The sequence below is a fragment of the Primulina huaijiensis genome, chromosome 7 (genome assembly GCF_012295235.1).
Source record: "Primulina huaijiensis isolate GDHJ02 chromosome 7, ASM1229523v2, whole genome shotgun sequence".
In the NCBI taxonomy this organism is placed as follows: domain Eukaryota; kingdom Viridiplantae; phylum Streptophyta; class Magnoliopsida; order Lamiales; family Gesneriaceae; genus Primulina; species Primulina huaijiensis.
The window spans coordinates 4,181,934-4,201,726 of NC_133312.1; the positions used below are offsets into that span (position 1 = coordinate 4,181,934).

A 19,793-nucleotide genomic window follows, 5' to 3' on the forward strand; every position below is an offset into this window, starting at 1 on the left:
ACGTTGTAAGATATAATTTACAGGTGTCACGATCTGCAAAATTATGTCATATGTTATAATTTAAATTTGAATCAATATAAAAATTACGTTACATTTCAAAAAGTTTGAATCGTGAAATCACAATTATGTTGTAAGATATAATTTACAGGTGTTACGATCTGCAAAATTATGTCATATGTTATAATTTAAATTTGAATCAATCTCAAAATGACGTTACATTTCAAAAAATTTGAATCGTGAAATCACAATTACGTTGTAAGATAAAATTTACAGGTGTCACGATATGAAAATTATGTCATATGTTATAATTTAAATTTGAATCAATCTCAAAATGACGTTACATTTCAAAAAATTTGAATCGTGAAATCACAATTATGTTGTAAGATATAGTTTACGGGTGTCACAATATGAAAATTATGTCATATGTTATAATTTAAATTTGAATCAATCTCAAAATGACGTTACATTTCAAAAAATTTGAATCGTGAAATCACAATTACGTTGTAAGATATAATTTACAGGTGTCACGATCTGCAAAATTATGCCATATGTTATAATTTAAATTTGAATCAATCTCAAAATTTTTGAATCGGGAAATAATTTACATAATAAACAGGCTAATAGTCGACCATAAATGTAATGGTCGACCATCGGGCTAATGGTCGACCAATGGGCTTATGGTCGACCAAAAATAAAAGATTGGTCGACCATCAATCCAATGGTCGACCATCGGTCTAATGGTCGACCAAAAATAAAACTTTGGTCGACCCTCAAGCTAATGGTCGACCATCCAGCAGCATATGATTCTATCTTTTGCTGAATTCGCCGATGGAAGGAATTCTGTTTTGTTTTCTTCTACCAACCCTCTTCTCTACCAAAGGAGGCAAGACCAATGGAAAATTAATGTTGCGTGGCCATTCATTTTCTTCAGGAACAGGGTAAACAGTCTCTGAGTAAGCCATGCACCATGACATCGTAGAATAGTACTCTGAACACAGATCATATATATCAATCTTCGCTAACCAACTGGCTGCAATGGCATGAGCACATGGAATTCTATCAATATCAAATACTCGACATGTGCATCTTTTTGATTCCAGGTCCACTATGGCCGAATGTCCACGGTCCCTAACATCAAACTCCAGACGACCTAATTCAAAAACTTGCATTCCCTGGGCATCAGTGAATCGACTACGAAGAATCCCCTCGATGGCAGGGGTCAGATTAGTGTTACTTGCAATTGATGCGTGGCGATATCGGGCAAACCAACATGAGGCCAGTTTCTGCAAAGAATCTAAAAGTGCAATGATTGGCAGCTTCCTTTCTTCAAGTAATCTAGCATTGATCGACTCAACCCCGTTTGTCGTCATAATATTGTAACGGGTCTTTGGACAATATGATCGAGTCCATCTATCAAGTGAATCTCTCTCGTCCAAGAATTGCGCTGCCTCAGGATATCTATTCCTAAATTCATTGTATGCATTATCAAACTCGAATGGCTTATAAATTTTTGCAATGTGCAAAAACATTTCGGTTGCACCCTTCTTTTTGCATCTAGTTTTCAGGTTTTGGGATAAATGCCACGCACAATGACCATGATGCGCATTTCTATATACAGTAGAAACCGCATTTATGATTCCTTGATGCCTGTCTGAAATTATCACCAATTCATCCTCGTCTGGTACTACTTCTAACAACTTCGTCAAAAACCAACTCCACGAAGAAGTACACTCGACATCTACGATTCCCCACGCCAAAGGATATTGGTGATAATTTCCATCTTGTGCCGATGCCACCAGTAAAACACCATTATACTTGCCCTTCAACCACGTACCATCAATTGATACAACTTTCCGCATACTTCGATATCCTCTGACGCATGCACCAAAGGCAAGAAACATATACTTGAATCGATTTTCCTCGTCGACAAAAATGTCTGTTATGCTTCCTCGATTCATCTGCTCAACCATGTGCAAATAACAAGTCAATAAAGCAAAACTCTTCGTAGGATCACCTTTCAACATATTGTCTGCTAGTTCTTTCCCTTTCCAAGCCTTGTAGTATGATATATCAGCATTCATACTATTGCGCATCATCGCCATCACCGCTTTTGGTACAATTGGCACTGGATGACCTTGGAAATTATCCACCAACATATCACGAACAACAGCAGAACTCGCTCCACGGATTTTTTTTCGTCTCCCAGTCAAACCACATGTGTGTGTATTGCAATAGGTCCGAACAGAAAATGCATGTGAATCATTCCTAATCTTTGAGGTCCAGATTCTCCACTTACAATCAGACACTACACATTTTACGGCGTACACTTTTTGGCTACTTTTAACCGTCTCAAATTCAAAGCAAGCTTCCAAACTTATTCTAATTATCTCTTTTTTCACTGCTTCTCGGTTTGGAAATTCTTGACCAACAAACAAGTTTGAACCATCAGTGAATGAAAATGTGTCATTATCAATATTCACATCCGCAACCAAATTTGCGTCAACACTTGCGACAAGATTTGCCTCGCCATCGTTTGCGTCATTACGTGCTTCATCATATAACTCGTCTGTGTTACTACGATCCACATGCATGGCATCCACGTTATGTGCTTCGTCGAAAAAGTCAGTGATGTTATTACAATCCACAGAAACAATATTCAAGTGAAAATAATCATCAAAATGTCTCTGTTCGATAAAATTGCAATTGTTTTCGTGCACATTATCAAAAACATCAACAGAAACAGCACGTTCAATTTCAACTTGAAGCACTGGCCTACTTCTCGGACAACCAAGATAAAAATATGCTTTCAAATCATGGTCATTCTCTACGTAAATCGGTTGAATGTTGCACGGCAAATCTAGAAGATAACTCATCCTCAACATGGCACTGTCTTCTAATTTTCCAGCTCTATATAGTTCACTTTTTAAATTTTCAAAATCACAAATATCATCGTCCACTGGAATAGCAACAAACTTTGCATTTGGCCCTGCATTCCATTTATATATCAGCTCTTCATTTTCCCATTTCCCATCGAAATGAACAACAATAACTGTCGGCATATCTACAAAATTCATCAAAAACATATGATAATTATTCAACAAAACATATAATAATTAGAATGCCACACTAGTCGACCAATAAGAATTCCTACATTATGTCCACCCGCAATTTGTTCGGTCGACCAAGAAGTATTCTTTCTTGGTCGACCAATAAGAATCCTTTCTTGGTCGACCAAGAAGGGATTTTGGTCGACCAAGAAGACCATTCTTGGTCGACCAAGAAGATCGACCAAGACAGGATTCTTATTGGTCGACCAAGTTCAGGAAAAAAAATTCTTCTCCAACTACAGACTTAATTTTCGGCGAGGTTAATTTTCGTGGATGGCTATTTCGGCGACATTAATTTTCGTAGATGACTAGACGAAGAAAACAATGAATTGGGTTCAATGGAAATGGAGAAAACTTACCGTGCTCGTTTTTTCTTCAAAAGGAGAGGACTTGGTCTTCAAATACAGAAGAATCGGGCAATAGATGTAGATCTAAATCTGAAGAATGAGCTTGTCAACTTCTCTTTAATGTAATGCTGCAGCCGTTGATGTGGTAGATGAGGTTTTTACATCCGTAGACTGAGAATAAAGAGAAAAAACGACAACATAACAATTAATTTATTAAGTTTACAGGTTTTACAGTTCAATTAAGGTTTAATATAATAATTAAGAGTCAACTCCTTCTTTTTTAAAAAACAAAGTTAGAGTCCTTTTTTTTTAAATCTTTTCTGTATTAATCCTATTTTTTTAATTGTCCCAGATTTGTTTTGGTCACTTATTGGTGTGGGTGCTCCAAATATTATTTTTTTCTATGTACCTGAAGGGTGCAAGGTTGAGAGTACATTGCGTTTGAGGTTTTTTTCATTGAAAGGGGACAAGAGTGATTCGAAAATGCTGCCTATTTCGAATCCAAGGGTGCTGGTTTTGGTTAGAGAATGGGGGAGAGATCAGTATAGTTGAGGAGTCTATGGGTGCAAATGGGGATAATAGTGTTATTGGACCAATTCAGTTATGGAAGTTGTCATTGGGGATGGGGGCAAGGTTACCCACTCTTACATTCAAAGACAGTCCATGGAAGCTGTGCATGTGAAATGGACCTCAGTTCGCAAGGTTTGAATTTTCACCCTCTAGTTTGGGGCCAAAATTATGTTGTACTCGATTTATATCGGTCTTTGATGACCAGTTACCGTCCCGGTGACAAAAAAAGTTGGTACATATGAACTGCATGATACTTTGTGTACAGTGTTTACAATTGAATACCCTTATGGCCGCATGGATTCATTCCATTTTGTATGATTGAGTAATACTAAGTCTTTTCTTGGAGTAAGCAGAGTGGTTTTTCATGTTCTACTGCTTAACTCCATCAGAGAGAGATTATTTCACTTGTTTTGTAAAGATTGTACACTGGATATTGGAAATACGATGACTTTATTCATAATGCCTAGTTACTGGACCAACAACTCCTTTTGTATAAATTAAAACTTGGTTATCGAAAATCATAAGACTTTACTCATCACGACCAGTTACTGTGCCAACAAAAGTATGGAGATCAACTGCCCCATATAGTTCTAACTTTGTATATGCTCCAACTCAATGTTTCTTATTCAAGGTTTTGGTGGGCTTCATTTGAAAAATAAGATCACGATACATTATTTATAAGGAGACTAGAGCTTCTAGAATTCTTAAGGATCAGCACATCAAAAAAGATTGGTTCCTTGAACCTACGTCTTACGAGATCTGAAAAGCAAGTGATTTGGGGCCTTACCTTCTTGCTAACAAAGAATGCAAGCATGCCCAAAACTTGATGTGGAGACGTTGATATGCTCTTACATCAAACGGTTTTTTTAATTTTATAAAACCTTCAAAAACTGTCTTTTTTATTGCTCTTTTGTTCACCAGTGGGTCACCTACACTGGAATTCACTACTTTCTGGAAAAATTATATTATCTTTAGTTCATTTTGTTTGTACTTTTGTGCCGAAAAATGGAAATATTTTGTCTTGCATACAAGCTTCACATAACCATGAAAGACTTTAACCTTGATATTAAAAGCTATTTTGAAGCCTTCAATTTGAGACTTTCGAGTTTTTGCATAATCTACTGGATGGAACAATATATTTAAATCGAATTCTTTCTTCGTAAGAATCCTTAAGTTATGCGACAAAACACAAGTCATGTTCACAACCCAACAGCCAGCTAAACTGACTCATGCTAGATGCTAATTTTTTTAACCATTTTGCTCTCTGGAAGAGATTAACACTCTTGGTGATGATTTTGTATTTGAATCTATTATTTTTGTTATAAAGTTTCTGATCACTTGAGCTTTCTAAAGTGGGATCTAATGTACAGGAATCAACAAGTGTTTATGAGCATACAGAAGTCAGCAATGATGGAAAATTAAGCAGGCATAATGTCCACGTGCAGCAGGTCGGCACGGATACCACAACAAGGTTATCAACATTTCATTTGTTCATTGGCGATCAGTGCGATCAGTTACAAGATTTGCATAGTAAACTGGTGTTAGACTATCCACTTGGTTTTTCTAGGCAACTTCACAAGTGTATTGTAGCACATTCACTAGGGCAGACTTTTTTTATGGCAATGTTCAGGTCAATAGGTATCGAAACTTCTTTTCATTTGCTTTTGATAATTTGGATGCGACAAAATTATCTGGGGTGACAATTATTGGAACCTCGTATACAGGTTCTATCACTTGAGGTGAGTTCATCTATAAGAACCTCGCATCGTATTATCATAAATCATATTTTGATTCTCGATAATTCCTGAAATTGTCATATTATTACGTATGAAGTATATAATTGACAATGAAAATGAAAAAATATTTCGTGATAACGAAAGATTGTAGTAGTAACTGATTTGTGTTTGAATGGTGTGCTGAACTGCAATAGAGAAGTGACACGTGTTACGATTTTCAGCATAATTATCTGAGTATTATTTCAAATAAAATGAAATCAATTTCATTAGAAAGCTAATACATAGTATTAAAATTTTTATGCTTTGAGTTTTGTCCATATCCATTTGGAAATAGAGGCAAAATCATCCCAAAGTGTACCGTGTGTATTGAAGTTCCTACACTGACACATTTTGAGAGAATGAGCATAACTCTCGCGTCCGATATCCAAATTAAGTGAGGTTGGTGGCAAATGAAAGCCAAGACATATGTCTACAATTTTATGTTGAACACTTTTGCTAATTCGAAAACTAAGATAGTGTTTCTGACAGAACGAAGCGCGCACCTACTGGCGCAGGATCCGGCACACCCGCGCATGCAGCTTTGTAAAACTACTTTCGGACAGAACCAGGCGCGCGGCTGTGCCAATTCTCGCACCCCTGCGCGCATACCTTGGTTGCACAACATTTAATGTTGATAAGAATGAGTTTGCCGATAAGCTTCTTCTAATTTCCTCTGAATTTTTGAAGGAGAAAGTTGGAATTCACGTTCTATCGTTCGAATCTACCTCGAAATGTTGTCGGACTCAAAACAAATTATATATTTGGAATCCTTATGTTGAGAGCGTTCCTTTGAAGTAATTTTTTTTTCGATTCAGAACTTTTATTTATTGAACTGGAATAACATGTGTTTGAATTCGAGATCAATATATGCAATAAAATAACCAACAAAAAACTAACTTTCAAAATTGAAATTGAATTATGTTATGATTTCAATTTTATATGAATTTTCAAAGGTTCAAAACGATTTTTGAAACTTGGATTTTGATTATAAATGAATAGATGTATAAGAATAATTGTATAATAACGAGTTATTAGGATTTATAATGCGATATAATTATCTTAATAATGAAATTAATGTTAAACTGAATAGGGTAGAACGAATTGATACATTCAAATACGCTATTAGTGTTGCATTTGAATGAATTAATTGATTGGGATAAATATTTTTATTATGCAGATAGATTTTCTGTACTGAAATCCTAAAGCTACATTGAGTTGGAAATGAAGAATTGAGGTATGTTGCGACCGAGTAACTTACGACATGTATCTGTGTCACATGATATATGCTTTATTGATTTGACTGAAAATATGTGTCTATATGCCTTATTTGTTGAGTTGATATGGCATACACGACATTCATGATTGGTAGATCGATGTATAAAATAAATATTTTGTTAACACAGATCATTTTATACATACATCAATACATGACATGCACATTGAGCTATGATCTTTGGATATCTTGATATCATTAGATTTTGATTCTGGGGTTTTGAGCACGATACTATGTTTGACATTATGTGGCCCATAAAACATAGTCATTCGTGGCCCCTCTGATTGATTGGTTGAGATTTGAGATTTGATGGCGCTTTGTCAACGCTATCATTCGGATCATCCCTTATACTTGACTGAGGCCGGTGTTCATAGCGATTCGATTGGTTCCGATACTTGCTCAGTGGATGAGCATTTGACATGATATCTTCACGACATGCATGCGTTGCATATCATATATCATTGTGTAGATACATGTTGTATATATTATGGTTGTTCCATGTGGAGCTTTTGCTAACCCCCAATTGAGGCTGTTGTTGTCTTTGTGTGTGGACAATGGCAGGTACTCCAGGCTATCAGGAGACAGGAGAAGGTACTTCTGGAGGGAGTTACATCTGAGTTGAGGTTGAGTGGTCTATCTCAGTATATATATGTATCTATATAGCGAGGCATGTCCCGAGAATATGAGTTGATTATATGTAGTTGATGTCAGTCATGTGGGCTTATTTTATAATTATAATTGACATATTTGGACTCATTGGAAAGAAAATTTTTACTCGTTTTACATCATCTTTAGCATTGGAATAAAAATATTTGTGATAGTTTTAGACATATATGACTGATTTGAGTTTGGTAAGAAAGTATTAGAGTTGGCTCAAAAAAATTAAGAAGCGGCTTGGTTTGTTTGCGCTTTTGTCGAATACGTGAAATAGAAAAGTGAAAGATGCTAAAATTGTTAGCCAAGATCGAGAAGATCGGATCACAAAAATTAATTTCTTGTGATTTCAATCATCTCCTATTTCACAGGATCGATTGTTCTACGTATTTAACACAAATTAATTAATTACAACACACAGAAATTAGAGATTACCCTTGAAGCGTGTTTTCGATCTTTCTCTACGCTAGATCTACACTCCAAACCTCCAAGCCTTCTCCGGTGTTCTCTCAAACTCTTAACGTAGGATTGTATGTGGTCACTTGTTACAATATCACATATATATAATATATATTTGTGATATCTTGTAACGTAAAAGATAATGACAATATCTTTTAAAATATAAATTTAAATGGACAGAATATATTATACCATATCTAGAAGATTTAGATGATAAACTTCCATGCAATATAATTGTCCAGATAAATTTATCCCACATATACCATAAATTATAACTCATATAATTTATCCGAGTTTATATTAGAGCCACCAAAGGGACCTGGTCGGATTCAATTAAATTAAGCTCCAATAAATTAATTTGATCCAATCAACTCATGATTAATCAAAATAATTTATTAATCTTATTCTACTCCACTAAAAGAATAAGATTGCACTCTCAAATTAATTGATATTACTGAAGCACAAAATCAATAATAATATTCTCTGATTTATCGACCCAACATATCACCCCTGTCGATCAATTAGAACATCTAAAACAGGGTATCATGACCATATGACCCATATTAGATATTCATAGCTTCTCAACCCTCATCTTCTCTTTGACAGTCCCATGTGATCACATCACATAATTAATTCAACAAGAATGTTGAATTACTGAGCTCAGATTTTACTGTCTTCTAGAAGAACTTGTGAGTTTATGATCATACATATTGACTAGGTGACAGATTCCATATTACGAACATATGTTCTTTGTTATTTCACTTTGATTCCCAAAACATCGAGATATTGACCAATAGTTTGGTTTCACTCATTGATGTATCAAAGAACTTCAAGTTAGTAATCAAAGTTCATTGTCCGCTCAGGATTAAGGTGTTATGTACAACAATCTAGTGATTTTGAATTAGTATGGTCAAATCAAATTCAAATCTCACGTGGTCCAATCCAATACAACAAAATGTATCCCCAATTTTATTACCAAACCAAAGATAGGCTTCAATAAAATTGAGACAATCTTATCAAAATAATTTGTCCTTATTTATTTACCGATCGTGGACAATAAAACTTTGGATTGAATTACAAATTGAATCTTTCTGTGTTTAACGACTTAAACACTCAATTTATAATAATACAACAATCCAATGGACATATGCATTGCTCAAAATAAATTTATTTAAACAAATAAATGAACATTATTTTAATTTCAAAATGTCATCAACATATAACAAAAGTACTCGATGGGCATCATACTATCGAACATTATTTCATTATCCTCCCACTTGCCCGAGAGTAAATGAGTCATGTCTAGTACACCCATATTGTGAATATGTTCCTCAAAAGCTCTAGCAGTTAAGCTTTTGGTGAAAGGATCAGCAAGAATTTCAGCAGATGCTATCTTGCACACTGTCATGTCTCTTCGTTGAACAATATCCCTCACTAGGTGATATTTTCGTTCAATGTGTTTTCCACGCTGATGGTTTCTTGGTTCTTTTGCATTTGCCACTGCACCACTGTTATCACAATATAAAGTAATGGCATTTGATGCAGCAGGAACAACCTCAAGGCTTAGCAAAAACTTTTTCAGCCAAACGGCTTCTTTTGCTGCTTCACAAGCCGCTACATACTCCGCTTCCATTGTGGAATCAGCAATACATGATTGCTTGATACTCCTCCAAACAACGGCACCACCACCCAATGTGAACACAGATCCTGATGTGGATTTACGAGAATCTCTATCAGCTTGAAAATCAGAATCAGTATAACCCACAGGTGCCAACTCTGAAGCCGAATAAACCAACATATACCCTCTAGTTCTGCGAAGATACTTGAGAATATGCTTTACAGCAATCCAGTGCTCTGGTCCTGGGTTTGACTGATATCTACTAACAATCCCAACATCATAACAAATATCTGGTCGAGTGCATAGCATAGCATACATAAGACTTCCTACAGCCGAAGCATAGGGAACTCTTTTCATGTATTCCACTTCACTTGGATTCTTGGGATTGTGATCCTTTGACAAGTGAATTCCATGTCTAAAAGGTGTTTGACCTTTCTTGGAATTTTGCATTGCATACCTCACCAATATTTTATCAATATATGAAGATTGAGATAAAGCAATCCGTTTGTTCTTCCTATCCCGAAGGATTTGGATACCTAGAACATAACTTGCTTCTCCCAAGTCTTTCATGTCAAACTGTTGAGACAACCAATTTTTGGCAGATATCATCACCCCTACATTATTCTCAATAAGTAGTATGTCATCCACATATAGCACAAGAAAAATCACCTTGTCATCCATAATTTTCTTATAGACACAAGGTTCATCAAGATTTTGATCGAAACCATAATCTTTCACAGATTGATCAAATTTGATGTTCCAAGACCTAGAAGCCTGCTTAAGTCCATAAATAGACTTTTTCAGTTTGCATACTTTATGCTCTTGACCGTTGTGAATAAAACCGTCTGGTTGTACCATATAAATGGTTTCGTCAAGATTTCCATTAAGAAATGCTGTCTTGACATCCATTTGCCACACCTCATAATCAAAATGAACTGCAATGGATAAGAGGATCCGAATAGACTTTATCATAGCCACAGGTGAGAAGGTTTCATCGTAATCGATTCCTTCTCTTTGGCTAAAACCTTTGGCTACCAATCTAGCCTTAAAGGTCTCTATTTTTCCGTCTACTCCTCTCTTTCTCTTGTAGACCCACTTACACCCTATAGGTCTCACACCTTCAGGAATGTTTACAAGAACCCAGACGGAGTTAGTGTACATGGATCTCATTTCTGATTCCATGGCACTCCTCCATTGGTCAGCATCAACATCCTTCATAGCTTCTTTGTACGTGATGGGATCCTCCTCTTGTTCAATGGAAACCGCATCAAACGATTCTCCATAGAGCAAGTATCTAGAAGGTGGTCGAATGACCCTCCCACTACGTCTAAGTTGTGGAGGTTCTTGGTTGATTGGTATTGATTGTCGTTGTCTTAAGTTCTCTTTTTGATCATTTCCTTCATTCTCCATTTGGATATGATGGGGTGACCGATCATTGGAACCAATGTCTTCTACCACTTCATTTGTTTGGAAACCAGTGGTTAATGGTGGTAGAAATGTGAATTCAAACTGAGAAGGTTTAGTGCGGATCTCTGGAGTAGATGATTCAGTAATCTCTTCCAAAAGAACCTTATTCTTTGATTCACTCTCTTCTATGTGCTTGTCCTCTAAGAAGGTTGCATTTGTACTTACAAATACCTTCTTGTCTTGAGGACTATAGAAGTAATATCCTCTTGTTCCCTTAGGATATCCAACAAACATGCATAATTCTGATCTAGGTTCCATTTTATCCATCTTTCTCTTTAGCACATAAGCATGACATCCCCATATCCGAATATGTCTTAGATTAGGCACGCGCCTATTCCATAATTCAAGAGGTGTCTTAGAGACAGACTTAGAAGGAACCATGTTCAATAAGTACATTGCAGTTTGGATAGCATATCCCCAAAAAGATGTATTGAGCTTAGAGAAACTTAGCATGGATCTAACCAATGTCCAACAAAGTCCTATTTCTCCTTTCAAAGACACCATTCTGCTGAGGTGTAGCTGGTGCACTCAATTGGGATATGATCCCATTATCTGATAAGTATGTTCTAAAGTCATTGGATAGATACTCGCCACCTCTGTCTGATCGAAGTGTTTTTATGCTCTTACCTAATTGTTTTTCCACTTCATTTCTGAATTCCTTGAACTTTTCAAAAGATTCAGATTTGTTGTACATTAAGTAAACATAACCGTATCTAGAGTAATCATCAGTGAAGGTGATGAAATACTCAAATCCACCTTTAGCTTGTACACTAATTGGTCCACATACATCAGTGTGCACTAATTCCAAAACTTCATTGGCTCTATGTCCTTTAGATTTAAAAGATCTCTTAGTCATCTTACCTTCCAAACAGGATTCACATACAGGCAAGGATTCCACCTTTAAATTACTTAAAGGACCATCCTTTACCAACAGTTGAATTCTATTAAGGTTGATATGACCAAGTCTCAAGTGCCACAAATAAGTTTCATTAGTGGGAGATAATTTAATTCGTTTGTTGGATTCAATGTGATGCAAAGAGCTGTCATCATGTTTTAAGACATACAAATCGTTATTCAAATTTCCCTTGCAAATAAGGGCTTTATTCAAGGTAATATCAACCACCATTTGTGAAAAATTGACATAATATCTTTGTCTAAACAATAAAGCAACAGAAATCAAATTTCTAGTAATCTCCGGAACATAATAGCAATGTCTTAAAACCAAATGTTTATTATTCGAAAAATAAAGATAAACAATTCCAACAGCTTTTGCAGACACCACAGCTCCTGTGCCAACTCTTAGAGTATGTTCCCCTTCATTGAGACTTCTGGTTACTTGGAACCCCTGCAAAGTATTGCATATATGATTAGTGGCTCCAGAATCTACAATCCAAGTATCAGTAGAATCAACCACTAAACAAGACTCAATAAAAGATAGCTCACCACTAGCTTGTTTCTTGGAAGCTAGATACTCTTGGCAGTTTCTCTTCCAATGACCCTTTTCTCCACAATGAAAACATTTTCCCTTAGGCTTGCCATCTACTTTGACCTTCTTTTCTTTTTGTTGTGGACCCTTCTTGTTGGGCTTCTTTCTTTTATTCTCATTTTTACCTTTCGGCTTGGAATAAGACGGCCCAGCAGAAGCAACAACAAATGCATCACCAGTTTTAGTCTTAAGAACACTTTCAGCATTTTGGAGTTCCTTCATCAGCTCAGTCAGGGACATATTTAGCTTATTCATGTTATAGCTAACTTTAAACTGTAAGAACATCTCAGGGAGAGTCTCAAGTGCCATGTCCACCTGAGTCTCTGATTTGATTTCAGCCCCTAACCCCTCAGCCACGTTAAACTGAGCGATCAATGCAAGCATATGATCTCTCCCGGGCGTCCTAGGTTTCATGCGCATGTTCATAATGGTTCTAATGGCTGCTTGTCGTGCCTGACGTCCTTGATGCTCAAACATTTCTTGAAGGCTATCCATGATTTTTGTAGCAGTGTCCATGTTCTGATGTTTCTGTTGCAGCACATTTGAGATGGATCCCAAAATGTAGCAACGGGCCATCTCATCAGAACTGATCCACTTATCATAAGCCTGCCTTTGAGCTGTTGTGGACTCCGTCGTAAGCACCGATGGACAGGGTTCATTGAGTACAAACTTGTGTTTTTCCGCAGTTAAGACAATCAACAAATTACGTTTCCAATCAATGTAATTTTCTCCGACTAGTTGGTTGTTGGTTAATATCATAGACAGTGAATTTCCAGTCATTTTTCTGAAATTAAAATAAATTTAAACGAGCAATGCAATAAATAAAATTATGTGTTATGCATGAAATGCATTTGTAGATCCCAAAACTAGTACAACACTGCAATTTACCTAAAACTCCAAAATACATAATTTTTTCTTTAGGAAAAAACATGTTATTTATAGCTAGGCTGGGACCCTCCCACTAAATTCAATATATCTAGCAACTCATGCAATATTAATTTAGTATTGCTTGATTTTGGTCATCAAAAGATATTGTAAAATATTCTATAGGAAATTCTCACAATATCATTGACTTAAGTGTATGCCCTTAAATTAATTATTTATCAAGTACCAAATTAATTATGTCACCTATAGGGTGGTCACAATTAATTTTACTATAAAATAATAGGTCCAATCAAGCAACCAAAACAATGTAGCCCTCCTATAGGGAGCCCAATAAAATTGGCACAAGACATACATATATTCTTACTAATGGACTAATAAGGGAGACCGTGAGCTTATTTAAAATATACCCTCTCACACTTAATTTTTTAAATTTAATTTTGAGTTTTATCCGATTAATAAAATCATGACTATTTTAACTCTTAAAATAGTTCAATTATTAATCAAAATATTTATTCTCTAAAAATAGAATAAATAAAATTTTATGCATGACAATATGGTACCTAAAGCGGTGTTTATGCAATCTACATGGCATGATTCATGAATGACAATTAATTTCGTAATTAAATCAATAATTAAGCAAGAACAAATTTATGGCCCAACCTAGACACAAAAAAAAAAAAAAATTAAAGATCTAATTGAACCCAATTTGGCCCAATTCTTCAATTTAAAAATGTGTCCAGTCCAAGTTTTTTATCCAGCAATCTGGTTTGGCCCATGAAAAATTTTCCGAATCCGACCTGAAAGCCCATGACCCGAAAACCGTGACCCAAAGCCCGCGACCCGTCTTCTGCAACCCTATAAAAAAAATGCCGCTGTCGGGCCGCCGCTGGAGTCGCCGGAAACGTGCGGTCGTGAAAATCTCCACCGCGCCAGTCACCGGGAAACCACCGAGACACCATATCCATTTCAAAATCGAAAATAGATGCCCGATTTTCCAGATCCAGCGCACAAAAATTTGATGATTTTCGCATCTCCTCCGTGCCGCTCCACCGTGAAGAACAACGCGTGAAAAGGACTGTAAACCACCTTCGCATACACTCCTCATCCTCGCGGCCGCGTGCTTTCGTCGTGTGCGATCCAGATTTGCAATTTTCATGGTGGTTTTCGAAATTACAGGACAAGTCCCTGACGATTTGAAGAAGATGCACTCTGGTCCCTGGAATCCTTTGGACGAAATTTCACTCTGGTCCTTATAGTTTTAATTGAAATTGCATCCGGCCCTCCAGTTCTTGAATCAGAAATAGAAAAGCCAAATCCGAAAAAATACAATAAAATTGCACGAAAATAAACAAGGGGAAACATGGAGTCGTAATCCACCCCCTTGGTTACAGACTCGAAAATACGAAATACAATTTCACCAAAAACTAAGGCCATAAACTGTTCAAAAATTAAATAAATCAATCCATTCAAACCACAATCACATCAATCTNTTTTCGATCTTTCTCTGCACTGGATCTACGCTCCAAACCTCCAAGCCTTCTCCGGTGTTCTCTCAAACTCTTAACGTAGGATTGTGTGTGGTCACTTGTTACAATATCACATATATATAATATATATTTGTGATATCTTGTAACGTAAAAGATAATGACAATATCTTTTAAAATATAAATTTAAATGGACAGAATATATTATACCATATCTAGAAGATTTAGATGATAAACTTCCATGCAATATAATTGTCCAGATAAATTTATCCCACATATACCATAAATTATAACTCATATAATTTATCCGAGTTTATATTAGAGCCACCAAAGGGACCTGGTCGGATTCAATTAAATTAAGCTCCAATAAATTAATTTGATCCAATCAACTCATGATTAATCAAAATAATTTATTAATCTTATTCTACTCCACTAAAAGAATAAGATTGCACTCTCAAATTAATTGATATTACTGAAGCACTAAATCAATAATAATATCCTCTGATTTATCGACCAAAAAAAATATGTTAGAACATACCAAATTTACATAAGTGAGATGATTCTGGCTATTTATCCCATTACATGAGATTCATGCAGCTATTATAATCGATGTTGTTTTGTGCAGAGAAGCTCAGCAAACAGATGAAGGACAACTAACGAGGACCCTCTTTTTGAAGCCTCGTGCGACCGTTAATGTCAAACCTAATCTCCAGATCTTAGCAGATGATGTCAAATGCTCCCATGGAGCAGCAATTAGTGATTTGGAAGAGAACCAGCTCTTCTACTTCCAAGCACGGGGAATTGACACAAAAATTGCAAGAAAAGCTCTCATCTTTTCATTTGCAGGCGAGGTTATACAACATTTTCCTGACTCTTGTGTTCAAAAGACTGCCGAGAATTTGATAAGAAGACTGCTCGATCCTACGTCCCCCCTCAAGGTAATCACATATTCATCGTGTACTAATTCATAAATTTAACTCTGAATAAAATTTTTATGTGAAACTTCTATGTTAATCTTGTAGATTTATAGCTGGGTTTAGATGTGAGTTCCCTTATGGAGCATTAAGCTTTTGTTATTTATTTTCTAGAGAGCGTCGATGTAAATTATTTTTTCTCTGACGTTGTATGCTTCAAGTGTATTAATAATCTTGAAACATGTAATATAGATGCAAAGTTACCTGTATGGATGGACACTTTTTTCCTCAGGCTATATTGCAATAATGTTTGATTGGATTCAGTATCGATATTCAGGATAAAAGTAATACTTTTAGCATAAAAAGTAATACTTTTTCATGTATGACCCAAATAAGAGATCTGTCTCATAAAATACGACCCGTGAGACAGTCTCACACAAGTTTTTGTCATCCATTGAATAGCAAAAATTTTATAACATCAAAATATAAATGATTTGATCAAGCTTCTTACAACTCTTCATTCGCCAATTTTCTTATGATCTTGTTGATTTATTCAATCTGTATTTATTTTCCCAAGCAAGAAAAAATCTGACAACGTCAATATAAAACCTTGGTTCAAATTTACGAAAAATTGGGGAAAAAAAGCATGTTTTTACAAAATTTTAGAGATTATATTTTAGTTAATAACTTAAATATGATTTTCATAGGATTTTTTTTATTATTAATTATTTAATTAAAATAAATATTTAAATAGGATTTTTTGTTATTCTTAAAATTTATGGTGTGTTGTCCTAATTATTTTTTAGATGGACGGTGATATGGTCATTTTGTGACTAAATTGTAATTATTCGTAACTATAATGTAGTTAACAATATTTTTATATAAAAATATATATGAATAAAATTTTTTATGGAAACCTTGTTCTGTCATTTACTTTTTAAAAATTTTCTAAATTCTTTTGAATACATTCCAATATTTGCATCTGCTTGATAAAATATCTCGCACAACAAACATATCCATAAGCATGGGGAAATTATAGGTATTCTCACCAGTCAAATTTCCAAAACCTCTGTTCTTCCATTCCATGGCCACAAAAATTTCTACATCACCTTACCACCACTCTTCTGCGGCCAACCACCGTCAACCTCCTCCCTTCACCACCCCTTCTCAACTTCCCAATAAGAAAAGATTCACAGTTTTCTACAGCTCAAGCAAGAGAGCACCTCCGCCACCTTCCGCCTTAGCCCAAGAGCAAAAGAATCAATCTTTGGCGGAGCAGCTTTTGCCCTTATCCACCACACTTCTTTCTGATAATCCAAACCAAACCCTGCTTTTATCCAAGCCCAAATCCACTTGGGTTAACCCCACCAAGCCTAAGCCTTCCGTTCTTTCTCTCCATCGCCACAAACGCTCTGCTTATTCGTACAATCCACAGATCAAAGACTTGAGAGAATTTTCCAAGAAACTTGATGAATGCGAGGAATCTGAATTCTTGGCTGTTGTTGAGGGAATTCCAACTCCACCCAGTAGGGAAAATACGCTTTTAGTGCTGAATGGCTTGAGGTCATGGCAAAAGTCGCTTCTTTTCTTCAATTGGGTGAAAACCCAGAATTTGTTTACCATTGAAACAATATTTTACAATGTTACTATGAAGTCTTTGAGGTTTGGCAGACAGTTTCAGCATATTGAGGATCTTGCCCTTGAAATGATCGAGAAAGGAATTGAGCTTGATAACATTACCTATTCCACTATTATTACGTGTGCGAAAAGATGTAATATTTTCGACAAGGCAGTGGAATAGTTTGAGAGGATGCACAAGACGGGGCTGATGCCTGATGAAGTTACTTATTCTGCTGTTTTGGATGTGTATGCAAAATTGGGTAAGGTTGAGGAGGTGCTGAGTCTGTATGAGAAAGGGAGAGCTAGTGGGTGGACGCCTGATCCCATTGCTTTTTCTGTTCTTGGTAAGATGTTTGGCGAGGCAGGGGATTATGATGGGATTCGGTATGTTTTGCAGGAAATGAAGTCACTTGGAGTGCAACCAAATTTGGTTGTGTACAACACATTGTTGCAGGCAATGGGTAAGGTTGGAAAGCCCGGCTTGGCTAGAAGCTTGTTTGAGGAAATGGTGGAATTGGGGATCGTCCCCAATGAGAAGACGTTGACTGCATTGATAAAGATTTATGGGAGGGCTAGGTGGGCTAGAGATGCATTGGAGCTTTGGGAACTAATGAAGTTGAAAGGATGGCCAGTCGATTTCATTTTGTACAATACATTGTTGAGTATGTGTGCGGATCTTGGGTTGGTAGAAGAGGGCGAGAGACTGTTTGAGGACATGAAAGGTTCCCAGAGAAGCAAGCCGGATTGTTGGAGCTACACAGCCATGCTTAATATTTATGGAAGTGGAGGAAACGTTGATAAGGCCATGGTTTTGTTCAAGGAAATGTCCAAGGCTGGTGTGGATCTCAATGTCATGGGGTGCACTTGTTTGATCCAATGCTTGGGACGTGCAAAGAAGATCGATGATTTGGTTAAGGTGTTCAAAACCTCAGTGGACTCAGGCGTAAAGCCAGATGATAGGTTGTGTGGGTGCTTGCTATCCGTTGTGTCATACTGCGATGGGGACGATGCCGACAAGGTCCTTTCTTGTTTAGAGCTAGCAAACCCGAGATTGGTTGCTTTAGTCAGGCTAATGTCAGATGAAAAGATCACTAACTTGGACATTGTCAGAGAAGAGTTCAAAAGCATACTAAACAGCACATTAGTCGAAGCTAGGAGACCATTCTGCAACTGTTTGATTGATATATGTCGAAACAGAAATCTCCATGTACGAGCACACGAGCTTTTGTATATGGGATCTGTGTATGGACTATATCCTGGTCTGCATACGAAAACCGAAGAAGAGTGGCGACTAAACGTTCGATCTCTCTCTGTTGGTGCAGCTCATACAGCATTCGAAGAATGGATGGGCACTCTGGCTAAAAGTATCGAACACCAAGAAACTTTACCCGCTTTATTCTCGGCCAACACGGGAGCTGGAACTCACAAGTTTTCTCAAGGTTTAGGGAGTGCCTTTGCTTCTCATGTGGAGAAACTTGCAGTCCCTTTTAGGGAAAGTGAGGAGAAAGCTGGTTTCTTTTTCGCGACTCGAGAAGATTTGGTGGAATGGGTTCGATCGAAGGCTTCTTCTGCGGCAGCTTAAGCATCAGCAGATAAATTGTTACTGTCAATACATATGTGTACATGCAATTGTATCTTGAGATTTCTATTCTGAAATACTGTAAACTGTTGTTAGACCCAAACTATAACAAATTATATTTTTGCATCGAGTATAATTGGAATAATGGCTTCTCTAATTATCAACTTAAATATTTAAAATAATACAACAATCGACTTTTTTTCAGTCGGATGAGATGTTATAATTAAGTCTCGAATCTCAATTCTCGTCCAAGTTTTGGGACCCTAGGTGTTAAACTAAGTTAACGGAATTTTCACAAAACCCAAGTAGCCAAAATGATATTCTTTTTTTAAAAATCCTTTTGAGTTTAGTCTGATTAGTCAAGTTGATTTTGAAAAAAAAATAGAGCAAATCTAGTCGAACAATTTAAAATAACTGATATACTTAACAATTACACCGGGCTAACCAAACCGATTAATATAGTTATTTTAATAAAATTGAAATCATGATCACTCCAGAGTATCGGTCTTTGTATTTTTTTTTTTGAGAAAATTGTAATTCTAGTTTCGTAAGTTA

At 36.3% G+C, this 19,793-nt stretch overlaps 2 protein-coding genes across 2 annotated transcripts; one reads left to right on the plus strand and one right to left on the minus strand.

Moving 5' to 3' along the window:
- Positions 1-806: 806 nt before the first annotated feature.
- On the minus strand, positions 807-3,059 carry LOC140980812 (uncharacterized). Its single transcript, XM_073446867.1, has one exon. The coding sequence runs from the start codon at positions 3,057-3,059 to the stop codon at positions 807-809; it is 2,253 nt and encodes a 750-aa protein (XP_073302968.1).
- Positions 3,060-17,028: 13,969 nt separating this feature from the next.
- On the plus strand, positions 17,029-19,380 carry LOC140980939 (pentatricopeptide repeat-containing protein At5g46580, chloroplastic-like). Its single transcript, XM_073447062.1, is given in 1 exon segment — positions 17,029-19,380. A coding segment is annotated over 1 exon segment (2,118 nt). The 5' UTR covers positions 17,029-17,123; the 3' UTR covers positions 19,242-19,380.
- The last annotated feature ends 413 nt before the right edge of the window (positions 19,381-19,793 follow it).